The 15,715-nt window shown below is 35.3% G+C and overlaps 1 protein-coding gene across 4 annotated transcripts in view; it reads left to right on the top strand.

The window, feature by feature from the left end:
• Nucleotides 1–15,715, top strand: part of ATRNL1 (attractin like 1) — a 740,103-nt gene that overhangs the window by 68,060 nt on the left and 656,328 nt on the right. For all 4 annotated transcript variants that reach the window (XM_070260546.1, XM_005602549.4, XM_070260536.1 and 1 more), the window contains exon 8: nt 362–617. In XM_070260546.1, the coding sequence (XP_070116647.1) occupies nt 362–617 (256 nt within the window). The remainder of the gene's footprint in view (nt 1–361; nt 618–15,715) is intronic.

The following is a 15,715-nucleotide window of genomic DNA, read 5'->3' as shown; positions in this document are numbered from 1 at the left end:
CAGTGAATGACTGGGAATAGCACAAAACAGTATACCTAGATGGTAAAATTTAAATATAACAACTGGGGACTCAACTACTAGGATAAAAAAAGTATAGTTAATTGACTGTATGAATGTTTTAAATAAAATATTTTAAAGTAACTTTTTGAAAGCATGGATTTTTTCCCCCTCTTCTTGTAAGTAAAAACATTAATTATCATTACTCTTGTGTTCCCATTTGACTTTTTACAAATAGGACTATGTATTAGGTGTGTTGTGAGCAATTACTAAAATTTAATGTTTAAGTTAGCCTTATTTTTAATTACTTTATATTGCTAAGAAATAACTATTTTGTTTATTAATATATGTTTTTAATTTACAGGAAAACATCTATATGTATGGAGGCAGAATTGAAACAAATGATGGCAATGTCACAGATGAATTATGGATTTTTAACATACATAGTCAGTCATGGAGTACAAAATCTCCTACTGTGCTTGGACATGGTCAGCAGTATGCTGTGGAGGGACATTCAGCACATATTATGGAGTTGGATAGTAGAGACGTTGTCATGATCATAATATTTGGATATTCTGCAATATATGGTTATACAAGCAGCATTCAGGAATACCATATCTGTGAGTTACTTTGAAAATGTAACTTTATACTCTTTTCTTTCTTGGTTGAGAATATTTTTATGTTTAATAAAATCTTCATATAAATTTAGTCAAATGTGGAATTATTTGACATCAAAATTATAAACCAAGAATTAATACTTTTTAATATAAGCTTTTTGATTTTGTTAGATTTTGTCCTTTAATATTTAAGTTTATCTTCTTAGCCAAATGTGGCGAAATATTGCATACTAGTCACATTTTTCAAAGAATTGAGAATGTTTTTAAATTCCAATAGATGGTGCTGTTTCTTTGGATTTTACTTCTGAACCAACAGCTAAAACTAACCCAATCTCTTTACTATGCATTCCATGACTACAGGATTTTTCATTTTCCAGAGTTCTGTTCCTAATCTTATTGCAACATCTCTGTGTATGTACTACTCTTTTAAAGTAAGCTTCCCAAGGATAGTCTGTTGACTTCTATAAGAGATTATTATCTGTGTGTGAAGGTGACCGGGGCAATCTACACGTGACTTTCTGTACTGTAGTCTTAAATCCTCTTCTTTGTTTTCTGGTAGTTCATTTTTTAAAAATTATTTATGACATTTTCAAACAGTTGTAAGCTTTTTTTTTTTTTTTTAAATTTGCTACAAACATATATAACCTGTGGTTGCTATTTAGATTCAGGAACATACTCCGTTTCTGGCTCTGGCCAAATTATGAACTCAAGTGTTTGTCTCTTTTGTGTATAGACAACTATGTACAACTGTTTGGAGTCCTTGTGCAGTCTTAGTGAGGAGACTCACTCACAGATCACCCTTAGCAGCAACAAGAGAGTGCTTGTGTGCTCGGAGGAAGACTGGCCCTCTGAATGCTCCACTGTGTCCCCTGCAGTCCTTTCAAGTGATTGGTTTCTTTTCCATGTCCCAGTACAGCTGGGCTGAAAGTGGGATATGGATCCTCCTTGCTTCTTATTGCCATTTCCACTCTGTTTTCCTTCCTTCCTCCTTTAAATCACTCAGCTTTGAATCTTATGTCATCATACCAAACCACTTATTGCTTCTCCTTCTTGGACTCTTCTCTTTCTCCTCACATCGCTGTGTTTTATTCTTTGAAGAATATAGCTTCTGGCTCACTGTCACTATTTCCCACATACATTAACCAGATGTTTTGATGATTTCAGTATCTACTTAGAAAACACTTCTTCAAATACCTGACCTCTCATTTCTTGATCTCTCTTCCAAACATCTTATTTTCCATCCTACTTGAGTCACTCTCTCCCATTGTCATATTCTTCACCTTATGTGCCTGCAATGAATCACTAATTTTCAGTTCAAGTATCTTACTCTTCAAGTGCCACTGATTTTTCCAGCTTACTTCTTCTAGTACCCAAACTCTGATAATGCTTCAGACTTACCAGAGCCTTTAGTCCATTGAGCCTCCTGTCAGTTTTTCATTCTTTCTCACTCTCTTGTCCATACTTCTAACCTTATCCAGCTTTAAGTTCATAATCACCAATCTCTCTTCCAGCTCTCCAAGATGACTGTTTCATATATTCTCCTCTCTTCAAACTCCCAACACTTCCTTCTCCATCGTTACTCTCAGCTGATGAGCTTACTTCTTATTTTACTGAGAAAATAGAAGTAATCTAAGGAGAACTTCTGCTGATGGGAACATTTTGGAGTGCACTGGTTAATAAGCAAGGCTCCATTGAATAAGCCTGCTTACGTACATTATTGTCATAACAAACTCATGACAGTTTGGAGCAAATGTAGCTGAGTCATTCTGGTTTTTCAGAGGGGCCTAAGAGTTGTTTGAACAAGAGATAAAAATGTTTTATATAGAAAGGTTGTTTTGTTTTTTGATTTCGTGATTAATTTTTGTTTTTATTATAGTGTTCAGGGAGTGTTGTAGGTATTCTTTCTATGTTTTGTAATTTATTGAGATTTTCTTTGCAGCCCAATCTTTATAAATTATCTATAGGCACTTGAAAAGGAGACAGATCCTATAATATCAAGATATGGTGTTTGATATATATATATATCAAATCTACTTTATTGATTATACTGTTTAGGTCTTTTGTTCCTTATTATTTCTTGTACTTTATCATGCTTTGAAAATTAATTAAAGTCTAAAAATATTAGTTTATTTTTGCCTATTTCTCCTTGTGTATTCTGGAATTTATGCTTTATGGGAGTTGCTATTATGGATATTCGTAACTGTTATATCTTTATTGTGAATTATATCTTTTAATGCTATAAAGTGCTTTGCTTGTTTAATGTTTTTTGACTTGATTTCTGCCTTGTCTGATATTAATATTATGGCTCTTGGTGTTTTTTTGGGGTGGAGGTCAATATTTTCCTGGTATAATTTTGTCCATCTCTTTATTGTTAATCTTTCAGAATCACTTTGTTTTAAATTTATCTCTCGTACACAAGAGAAGTTAGACTTTGCTTTCTGATCCCATCTAGATTTTGTATGTTTTCTGTATGTGTTTTACAGTTTTTAAAGTCACTCTGTTGTCTTTTCTTTTTGTTTTTAATCATAGCTCTTCTTATGTTCAGGGAGATGAGGCCCAATTTTTTGTAGGAATTGAGTGTGGTGGTTATCGAGACCTGCCTCCATTAGGCTTCTTGCATACTCCTTGTTTCTCGTCCTCCTTTCTGCATTCATGTAGTTTCTCTGTCTGGCTCTCTTGGTTTCACTTTTTGCATATTCTTGCCTGATTTGGAGTTTGTGGCTTTTTTTAATTCCCAGTTTCTCCAGAAATTTAGTTTTCTTTTTCTTCCACTTCCCCCCCACGTTTTCCATATTGTTTTCTATGGGAAGATTCAGAATTAAACTGTCACCATGCTTGTACTTGAAACATAGGTTTTGACTTTTTGAAGTTTTAAAATGAATGCTTAACTAAGTCTAAAGTTAACTAGTACTTACGCTCTTTGATCAACCTCCAGTTTACAGGCTACTGTTTTCTGCTGCTTTAATTCATCTTGTTTTGTTTCAAACACATTTGAAATTATTATCAGTATTTTATGCTGGGGTTCCACAATCTTTTCCATAAAGGGCCGGATAGTAAATATTTTAGGCTTTGTGGGCCGTATGCTATCTCTCACAACTCACCAACTCTGCTGTTGTGGCGTGAAAGTGCCACAGACAATACATAAACAAATGAGTATAGCTTTGCTCCAGATTTAGCTGTGGGGTCTTAGCCTGTCTACCCTTGCTCTAGAGAGAGAGTGCGCGTGCTTCTGAGGGCCTGGGAACCCTGGTTCAAATTAAATTAAAATTTTGGCGTGTGGTTTTTTTGGACCTTTTATGTAGGATGAATTCATGCCCCAAAGTCGCATGATGTCTAGTCTGTGACCAAAAGTTCGCAGAGGAGACTTTTTTTTCCTCCATGTAGAACCAAGGCTGAAATAGACATTTTCCTTTTGCCTTTGCAGAGTGGAGTAAACAAAAACTCACCTTTTCATTGAGGGTATAACCCCCAGGGATCCTTATTTTGTACAGAAGCTCCCTGATCCAATACCTACATGGGCTTGCCTTCAGTATTGGCCATTAAAACCAAATCTGTGGGACAGCTGATTGGTTCATGCCCTCCCTACCCCACCTCCTCACTGAATATAGTTGTGTGGTTCACAGAATGTATTTTACTCTTTTCATGTTTCCCTTTCTTGAAGGATGGTCTCATTCAGCCATGAGACATGGTGGTGGTGATGTTTTCCAGGGATGGCTAGGAAGGCACAACAGACTTTTTCTAATCTTCTATGAGTGGTAAATGTTGATACAGGTTGTTAACGGATAAATTCATTGGCTGGTAGATTGTTGCTTTCATTTGGAATAATTTGATTACAGAATGTCAATTGTAGTTTTGGTAAATTTTTGACTATTTCTGTAGAGTTTCTTTTGGCTTATTCTATAACCAAAATACTATTTATAAATAAATTTATCAACAGGGTATTTTTCTTTTTTTAAAGATTGGCACCTGAGCTAACGTCTGTTGCCAATCTTCTTCTTTTTTTTTTCTTCTTCTTCTTTGCCCCAAAGTCCCCCAGTACATAGTTGTATATTCGAGTTGTGAGTGCCTCTGGTTGTGCTATGTGGGATGCCGCCTCAGCATGGCCTGATGAGCAGTGCCATGTCTGCGCCCAGGATCCGAACTGGTGAAACCCTGGGCCGCCAAAGCGGAGCGTGGGAACTTAACCACTCAGCCACGGGGCCGGCCCCTCAACAGGGTATTTTTGGTTTGATTTTTGTCTTATTAATTGCATTACTTGTCAGGTGCACTTATGAATGTAGTATAAGATGGAAACAGGAAGAATACATGGTTTATGAGTTTTGTAAGAATAATAGCTGAATTATGACTAGTTATTAAATTCTGTGAATTATTTAAGTATGAAGTAAAGCATCAATTTTTATGCAAAATTATCTTAATAATAAAATTAACTTATTACTTTATTTACTCCTAATGCATTTTGAATTTGCTGCTTTTATTGTATGTGATGTCAAAAAATGATCTGTAAGTACTTTCACTTTGAAAAGTACTTACAAAGAAAAGAACATAAAACAATGGGTAAATATAGTTTAAAGATGTTATCAGAATAATTAAGTTCTATATACATAGACAAAGGGCTACTTTAGAGAATGGTACCATATTAAATAGGGCTGCTTTGAATGTAAGTAATGGCATAATTTATCATCTTAGTTATAAGTGAGTGCTTATTTCTATGGAGAGAGTTAAAAAACTTTTTTTCCTCATCTTAGTGAGAATTACTGTACTGTAATGTCACTTTAGGCACCTTTTTCCTGACTGATTTTAATGGCATTGACTACTTAGATGCAGATTGGATTTGCTTTGAGCATCCTTACATGTTTAAAGCTTCTAGAAAGCCAAGAAAAAAAAGTTTTTTTATTAAAGAAGGAACTATCCTCTTTAAGCAGCATTGTGGTGTGGGTAACTGAACAGAAAACTAAAATTGTTGCATAGTAATTCATGAAAACAGGGTATTTAACTAGATAAAAATTTACTTTGAAATATTCTCTAAGGGTATTGATCTCATCATTATGTAGAAATTCTAAAAGGAGACCAAAAACTCCCAGTTAACATACTCCAAATGACCACTTACTCAACTTTTAATAATAATGTGAATAATTGTGAAGTATTTCTGGTTTTGTGCTTAGTATTATGAATCTTCTTTGAGATTTTTGTAATAATATGACTTAGAACAAAGGAACCATCTGATTAACTTATCTTTAATTCTCTTAGTGTGAGCATTAGACATTAATGTTTTAAAAAATTCTAAGATACTAGAAAGTATTTTTTAACTGTTGAGACTGTAGTTAAAAGTCTGTTGATTGTCATTGCTCTTTTATGAGGTTTAGAGTACCTGTTGAGCTAAGGAGTACCTCCAAACGTTGGGCTGACTCGTACCTTATAGGAGTACATTTTTGGTTCCAGACATAGGGAGTAATGCATGTTTGCAAATGTTGCATTGGGTATTTTTCCTTACCTTTACAGAACTTATTTTTAGGAGGGTGATACAGACAGTAATAGGCATGCATACTGTGTGATGTGTAAGAAGATAGTAGGTTTTTATAAAAATAGAGCAAGGTAAGGAGATTGGGAATACTGAGGGTGAAGTGGTTACAAAATAGGAAGGCCAGAGTGTAAGCCTCAGTGAGAAGATGAATTCTGAGCAAAGAATTGAAGGAGGTGGAGTTTGCTATTTGGATATCTGGGGCAAAGAGTGTTCCCTGTGAGAACACTGAAGTGAGAACAGCTAGCGGAAAGGCAAGAATGTGCAGAACATGTTCAAGGAACGTAAGGAGTCTGGAGAAGAGATATGGGAGAATAAAAGTTAACAGATAAGGTTAGAGAAGTACTAAGGAGCAAGATCATTGGGTTTTTGCATAGCCTTTGCTTTTCACTCAGTGAAACGGAGAGACCTTGCAAGATTTTGAACAGAGCAATGATGTGATTTTGTGTTGAGAATAAACTCTTAGGAGGAAAGAACAGAAGCAAGGAGGCCAGTTAGGAAGTTGTTACAGTAGTCTGTGCATTGATTGTGGCTTAGGCCAGGGTGCTAGTATTGGAAATGATGAGAATCAGTCTTTTTGTTTTATATGGGTTTTTTTGTTGTTCTCTTTTTTTTGGTGAGGAAGGTTGTCCCTGAGCCAACATCTGTGCCCATCTTCCTCTATTTTGCATTTGGGATGCTGCCACAGCATGACTTGATGAGTGGCGTGTAGGTCTGTGCCTGGGATCCAAACCTGAGAACCCCAGGCCGCTGAAGTAGAGGGTGTAAACCCAACCACTGCACCACTGGGCTGGCCCTGTATGTTTTAAAAGTAGAACAAATAGTATTTGCTGAAGGTTTGGATGTAGAGTCTGAGATAAAAGAGAGGAATCAAGGATGATTTCAAGATTTTTGGCCTGAGCAATGGGAAAGATGAAGTTGCTATCAACTGACACGTAGAAGACTTTGAAGCAGGTTTGAGGTGCAGGGAGTTTGAAGGTCAGAAATTCAGTTTGGACATGTTATGTATGAGCTATCCATTAAACATTGAAGTGAAAATGTCCAGGAGGCTGTTGGATAGATGGGTGTGTAGTTCTAGAGAGATTTCTGGGCTGGAGATGTAAATTTGGGAGTTCTTGGGATATAGATGGGATTTACAGTCATGAGACTGGATCAGATCATTAAGGAAATGGGTATAGATAAAAAGAAGAAAAGGATTGAGCCCTAGGGTGTTCCAATTAAGAGGTGGGGAGAAGAAGAAAATAAGCAAGTGAGAGTGCTGTGAACCAGAAGGTAAGTGAAGAAAGATTATCGAACAGAAGAGTAATCAACTGTGCCAAATGCTGTTCTGCTGTTGGGTCAAGTGAAATGATTACTTAGGATTGACTATTGAATTTGGTACCACGCAGGTTATTGGTGATTTGACAAGAATAGTTTTTGTGTAGTGGTAGGGTAAAAGCCGAACTGGATTGGATTTAAGGAGGAGTCAGAGGAGTGGAACTGGAAACGATGGGCAGAGTCAACTTTTTCAAGGAAATTTGCCTGGAAAGGGGAGCAGAGAACTTAGCAACAGCTGGCAGGAAATAGAAGATCTTTTTACGCTTGGATTTTCACAGAAGCAGACTATGGGACAAGGATTCAAGTGAAAGAATTTTATTTGGGAAAGTACAGGTAACACTATTAGGGGAGTTGAGAAGTAATGCAGGCCTGAGAAGACAGCCATAAAAAGTCCATTTATAAAGCCAACTACCACAGAGGTGATGGATCTTAATTACCCAGTCTTTGTGAATTGATACATAACCTGAAATTTCCTTCTTTAATTATTAAACTTCTAGTCAGTTGATGAGTTCTGTGGGCTATGTCTCCAAAATCAATCCATTGTTTAGCTGAAGATGTATTTCATTCAGTGTGGCTTGGATTTGTATGAAAATGTGTGTAGATGTATAACAGCAGAATACTTAAAAGCAGAGTTATATGGAGCACATACAAATAGATTTGGCAGGGAAATTTTTCATGAGGGCACCCTAGAGTACAACTACTAAAAGTGATGTATGGTTATCAAATGCTGAGGAGTGACACACAGTAACCAACAAACTTCATGCACAAAATTATTGGAAAAATCAGGAAAATGCATAATGAAGGGATCGCTTTGCAGTAAAGGCTCCATAAACTTTTGTTTAAGTGACAAAGTGGAGGTGGCCTTTGTAATTATATATCACGAAAAGACTCTTATTATTCCATAGCTATATTTACTACCTTTTTTATTTTCTGGAAGTGGCTTAATTTTCCTCTAAATTCCTGTATCTCCGTTTATAAATAAATATGACATATATACTGCTTTTTATAGGTATTCTTTTTGTATTTATATTCCTTTTCTAAGAAGTTAATTTTAGAGCAGGAATCCTGCTGCATACCTCTTTGTGTGTGTACTTTCTAGTCAAGTGTCATGTATTAAATGCTTGATAAATATTTGTGGATGAATGAATAGGGTTTTCAGCAATATTCCTTAAAAGTAAATCTACGTATTTCCTGAATGTTGTTTAAAGTATATTAGCCAAATTATTTAAATTGTATACTGTACATATTTTTCTCTTTCTGTTGGTGACTCATAGGCACTGTGCTTGATATTCTCCATTTGTCTCTCTAGATCTGCCCTTCACCATTTTCATCTTGCTCCCATGCCCTCCAGCTTTTAGTTGGGGTTAGCCAGTGGGAGGCACTAACAGTAGATCAGAAGGCGTTGATGGGTGAGGTTGAGACAGTTTATTCTTCTCACTCCCTGCTGAGTCATCTTGGGTTAGTTGGGTTGCCCTACTGAAGGCCGACCTGTTAGGTTTCCTCCCAACAGCTAGTCTCTATGAGTTCTGGAAACCACTCCCTCCTCTTGTTTTTTTCAGGCCAAAGGGTAGTAAAGGCTTCCTGCTGTGATAGTCCCGGGATATTGCTGGGGCCATATTTTTGTAAATAGTCTTTTTCTTAATTACTCATATTGAGCATATCATCTGTTTCTTCTTAGGACCCAGGCTGATTGCAGCTACTATTGGTTCTTTAGAGATTCAAATATAACTTTTTACCTAAATGGTCCTTCATATGTACTTAGGTATTAGGATCCTGGAGGTTGGGAGAAAGATGTTTTGTGAGAGGACTTCATACTTTATTAGTGGAGGAAAATGTCAGCAGAAATACAATCCTTTTGGAATAGCATGGTAGTAGGTCCTTCAGTCCATTTCTACTACTATTATTCTTGAACTATTTTTAATTTTAATACTATGTGGTGATCTGTAGCATTTTATTTTCTCTTAATGTTAAAGATTGATATATTTGCTTTACATTTTTCCAGAGTATTAGCTACTTTAGTTTTTTTATGAGGCACTTGTTTGCCTGTTTGTTACTTTCTGTTTATTAAAAATGATAACCATTCGTTGAATATTCTTTTAAGTTTTCTCTCTATATTTACTCTAACTCAACTTTATTTGATTATTATGTCATCAGTATGGTAGTAATGATGTCTTACTAACAAAACCACCTCCAAAAGTGTATCTGATGAGAGGATATTTATTTAAAAAAAGTAACTGTTTGTGGTATTCCTTTAAGTTTTCTCTTTATATAGTCATGTTCATTACAAAAATTTATTGGATTTCAAAAAAGTTTTCTGCCTCTCCACTCTTCTGAAATCCAGAATTTCTTATCATGTATTTGTTTTAAAAAATAGCTTTAGCACATGCACATTTATGCTTATATGGCATATTGTTTTACTTGTTTTTACATTTTATAAAAAGGAAATAATGCAGTTTTCTAAGGCTTTCTTTTATTTCATTCACCACTATATTACCAAGGTTCATCCATGTTGTTATGTATTACTGCAGTTAACTTCTTTGCATTACTGTATTTTATTGTATGACTGAACCACAATTTGCTTATTCATTCTTCTCTTTATGAGCTTTTGGGTTGGGTACCTGATAAAATTCACCCACGGCAACAGTTTTGAGACATCTTGATGAAAATATTGTATCTTAAAAGATGAAGAAAATAATCCTCAGGCTCTTCAGGCAGAAAGATGAAATATCCTACAAGCCCAAGAGATTAGATTAGTATCAGATTTCTCAAAAGAAACATACAAATCAAGGCAACCATGGAGCAAATTTTTCAAGAAACTCAAGGAAAGCAAGTATAGGCTAAGGGTTTTATATCTTGCCAAACTGTCCTTCAAGTGTCAAGAGTGTAGAAAAAACAGTTTGAACACGATAAAACTCAGGTAATTCTGTATATATATGCCCTTACCTAAGAAATCTATTGGAGTAGAAATGTGCAGACTTTTTTTGTAAATGTCTAGATAGTAAATGATTTAGGCTTTGTAAACCATATAGTCTCTGTTGTCACTACTCACTTCCGCCATTGAAACTGTACATAATCAGCCAAATAAAATACATAAATGAATGAATTTGGCTGTGTTCCAATAAAACTCGATTTATAAAAACAGTTGTTGGGCTGGATTTGGCCTGCGGGCTGCAATTTGCCAACTCTTCTCCTAGAGAATAAGCTTCATCTAATGAAGAGATCAGTGGGGACACTTAAGGTAAAGGAGTGATGGAGAACATTTCATGTGTTTAATTTTAGAGCTAAGACTAAAGGGTGGGGATGTTGGTAGACGACTAGTATGCAAATGTTAATGTGTTCTGTCCAAATAGAAAAAGTGCAACTAAGAATGGGAGGAGAAGGGAGAGAGAAAAGGGAAAGCAGAAAAAGAACATGGACTGGTGCATAGGTAATGGGTAAGAAGCAAAAGATGTCATTTAACTCTTGGTGTACCATCAGGGTCTGTTGGATTCAATTTTAATGTTTTTGGTTTCCTTTCTCAGCAGGCCCAACTATCTGTGGAGACTGTTACTTCATAAGTTTCACTGTTTCTCAGAAGTCTTCCAAAGAACAGAGAGAGATTTACTTATTTAAAAAATATAGGATAAGGGGGCTGGCCCCGTGGCCAAGTGGTAGGGTTTGAATGCTCTGCTTCGGCGGCCCAGGGTTTGGCGCTTCAAATCCTGGTTGTGGACGTGGCACCGCTCATCAGGCCATGCTGGGGTGGCATCCCACGTGCCACAGCTGGAGGGACTCACAAGTAGAAAATATACAACTATGTCCGGGGGGCTTTGGGAGAAAAAGGGAAAAAGAAAAAAAAAAAATTCTTTTTCTTTTTGAATGAAGATTGGCACCCGAGTTAATGTCTGTTGCCAGTCTTTTTTTTTTTTTTTTAAATTCTTCTCCCCCAAACTCCCCAGTACATAGTTGTATATTGTCCTTCTGGTTGTGCCATGTGGGATGCTGCCTCAGCAGGGCCTGACCAGTGGTGCCATGTCCATGCCCAGGATCCAAACCAGTGAAACCCTGGGCCGCCAAGGCGGAGGACGTGAACTTAACTACTCAGCCATGGGGCCAGCCCCTGAATAAAATGTTCTGTCTTTAATTACCAGATGGATCTGTCGGACCCTTTTACAAATCTAAGATACACTGTGGGATCTTAGTGTTCCTATTTTTCCTATGTTTTGAAACATTTTATTATTTCATCATACTAGGAATTAATTCATTGTTCATCAGTTTTTCTCAACTATGCTAAAAAATTAAATTAACAAGAAAACAACTTGCTTAGAAGGATAGTGCCACAGTGAAATATGTTGTCACCTTTCAGTTTTCTTATTGCAGTACCCAAAGTATTGTATCACATTTAAATAAGGCATAAAGGAAGACTGGAGGCACCATTGTTGTAGGTTGCTTTTAGCTTTTATTGAACACAGTTGGGAATTTAGAATTTTTCATTTTCTGCCTATAATGGTAAAGATAAGAAATTGAGAGAGGGAGATCTTTCACAATTATTAGAAGAATTAGAAGATGAATGCAGAGTCAGCAGCATTCAAATTCTAATGTTGATAGTGGAATTGATCATTTAAGGTAAAGCTCAGACTATGAATCTTCAGATGACAATATGCTGAATACTTTTTTCAAACTCAAGAATTGATGAATGAACGATATATTTTTATCTTTTAGTATGTTTATGCCCCAGCATTTGTTTGATACAAAGAGGTTTTTTGTATTTAAATTCTTATTGAAATTTGCAAAAAGTAGTTTTTGACTATCCCTTTATTCATCTATAAATTATTTATAACATGACTTGGTAGCATAAAACAACTAAAAGGAGCCATTGAACCCAGATAGTAAGTGTTGATTGCTATTGTTCGTAGTATGCTTAGGTTTAAAGCTGACAGACCAGATAGCAAAAGTTACAAGTAGAAAAGAAGGGAATTAAGGGCACTATGAAAGGTATAAACACAAAGGAAAGCACTAGAACAAAAGTATAAACTTTTCTAAATACCAAAAGAGAGAAAACATCAGATAGAAAAAACTCAGGAAAAATATCATATACACACAGTAATTATAACAGAAAATAATATGACAGAGTTGAGACTCAATGTAATATTATCAATAAGTGTGAATACAATTAACTTGCCTGTGTAAAGAAAATATTTTCAAATTGGTGCATAAAGTGAACCCAACTGTATGCTGCGCATAGAAGACACATCTGAAACATGTTGATTCAGAAAGGCTAAAAATGAAAGGATAAAGAAAAATTTCCTAGGAAAATGGATGCAATGAGACAGCAGATGTTATGATCTTGATACCAGAGAAGGTAGAATTCAGGCCACCACAACATTGTATGAGACAAGAACACCTTGTAATACTAAAAACCACAGTTCACCATAAAGATATTTATTATAGAAGAATATTTATGCACCAAATAACCCAACAACCACCTATATAAAACAGAAGCTACAGATGATACAAAGAGAAATGGATAGCCTCACTGTCGGTACAAAACAGGTCAAGAATTACTCTCAGTACACGACAGAACAAAAAATAAGAAAAGATTTAAAAAATCTAAACAAACTGGATGTGAAGAATATATATTGAACAACACAGCGTGATTATAGACAATGTTACTTCTCAAGTGCATATGGAAAACTCACAAAAAGTGAGTTGATCATATATTAGGGTGTAAAGAAAATAGTAATTTCCCAAAAGTGGAAATATTAAAATTAAATAAAATATTTCTGTTGAATGAAAGGGGAAATACAAACTTAAAATTAGAAAACTGCTAAAAAATAATGACAGTAAAAATAATGCATATAAGAATCTGGGAGATAACATTTAAAGCACTTATCAGAGAAATATTTATAGCATTAGAATTATATTAATATGAATGAAAATAAATAACCACATTCTCAACTCAAAAGCAAGAAAAACAACAAACTGAACAAACAAAAGAAGCTGCCAGGAAGGAAATAATAAAAATGAAAGCTGAAATTAGTGTACATCTATGCAAATAAATTTGAAAATTTAGAAGAAATCAATAGTTTATTAGAGAATAGCAGTTTCCCGAAATTGAACCCAGTAGAGATAGAAAGTTTTAGATATTAATTTCCATAAGAAAAAATAGAGAAAGCACCAGGCCTAGATGGTATTTCAGGGTAAGTTTAGAAAATCCTTAATAACAAGATAGTCCTGATGCTCATAAATTGTTTTAGAGAATAAAAAAGGAAGGAAAATTTACAAATTTGTTTTAGAAAGCAAGTATAACATTGCCACTTAAACTTGATACAATGAGCATAGACATTGAAAATTTAGACCCGTATGATTAAAAATGAATTAAAATACTTCCTCTTAAACATCACCACAGAAATCCTAAATAAAATGAACAGACTCCAACACACAGTAAGGAAACGAAATACCATGACCAAGTGGGATATATAACTAGGAATCCAAGGATGGTTCAATACTAAAAAATATTATAAAATTCACTATTTAGGTGGTCTAGGGAGAAAAATAATGTGATTATCTCCAATTGATTGTAAAAAAGCCCATTCATAATAAAAACTCTTGAGGAAATAGGAATGGATGGCCACTGTTTGAACACAATAAATATGTGTACTTCAATCCCAAAGCAAGCATGTTATATGGGGAAACAGGCATTTCTATTAAGATCAAGATCAAAACAAGGATGCCCACTATCTACTGCTCTTTAACCTTTTCTTTTGAAGAAATTAGGGGAAACAATTAGAAGAATAAGAATTGGATAAGGAGAAATTAAACTATTTGCAGATGGTATAGCAGAATGCCTGGAAAACCTTACACGATCAATAATATGACTAACTGAAACAAAAAAGACTTCAGCTAGGTAACAGCTTATAAAATTAACATGCAAAAATCAATACCCTTTATGTACATGATAGTTGGCAGTTAGAAGACATAAAGGAAGACAAAAACATTTAGAATGGTTATAGTGAAGTTAAATCACTTAGGTATAAATCTAACAAGAAATCCTCAGATTTATATAAAGAAAACTATAAGTCATTCCTGAAGCTCACAAACAGACTTAATGAAATGGAAGACATCTCTTGTTCTTGGTTAGGACATCTGAAAATCACAAAAATGTGATTTCTCCCTAAGTTAATTTAAAAATTAATGCAATTCCAATAAAAATAAGATCAGCTTTTTAAAAAAGAAATGGAGCCAAGTTGGTACTAAAATTATATGGAAAAATACACACGTAAGAATAGCTAGGAAAAGACTGAAAGGGAAGAGCTCTGAAGGGACCTTGTCCTATCAGATATTAAGACACACTGCGAAGTCTCCGTAATTAGAACAGTGTGGCAGTGTGGTAACGGGGCGTAAATGCCCAGAAGGATAATGTTATAGAATAAAAGTCCAGAAATAGAGTCAACTGTATAAGGAAATCTGGTATGGATTCTGTTTCAGAAATTTGGACAGACTGCAGTGTGGGTGGCTTGTCTCTGCTCTGTGATATCTGGGACCTCATCTGGGTATACCTAGTCACACCTGGGGGTGACTTGAATGGCTGGGTGCTAGAATCATCTGTAGGCTTTCACTCATATATTGTGTCTCGGTTGCGATGACTGAAGGCTAAGCTCAGCCGGGACTGTTTTTGGGTAACTTACACATGGTCTGCATGTAGTTTGGACTGCTCACAGCATGCTAGCTGAGTTTTAAAAGGGAATATCGTAAGAGGAAACATCAGAAGACTAAGCATTCCAAAAAAACCAGACAGAGGATGCATAGCCTTTATGACCTAGCCTTAGAAGTCACTTAGCAGCGTGTCTGTACTATTGATTGAAGTCAGAAGCCCACCCAGATTCAAAGGGAGGTTCGTACACTCCACCTCTCAGTGGTAGGAATTTGTAAGAATATAGGCTACATTTTAAAATTGCCTGAGTACCTAACAAAAATACATATCAATTCCATTTTAAGGAATTTATACTGCAAATACATCTCCAGAAATATAAAAATTCATTTTTTTGTAGGCACAGGGTTATTCATTGTAGCATTTTTTGGAAACTACTTCAATGCTAAGTCTAGGAGAGTGGTGAATAAACTCTGGTACATTCACGTTAGTGGTCATGCACTTATGGAAGAGAATGAAGAACCCTGAAATCGTATGGAGTGAAATATGGCATATATTAAATGACTAAGTAAAGTGGAAAAGCGTATGTATAATGTATGACTTTTTGTGTAAGAAAGTAAGGGAAATCAGAAAATA

The sequence above is a fragment of the Equus caballus genome, chromosome 1 (genome assembly GCF_041296265.1).
Source record: "Equus caballus isolate H_3958 breed thoroughbred chromosome 1, TB-T2T, whole genome shotgun sequence".
NCBI classification, from domain to species: domain Eukaryota; kingdom Metazoa; phylum Chordata; class Mammalia; order Perissodactyla; family Equidae; genus Equus; species Equus caballus.
This window is presented reverse-complemented; position numbering and strand designations above follow the sequence as displayed.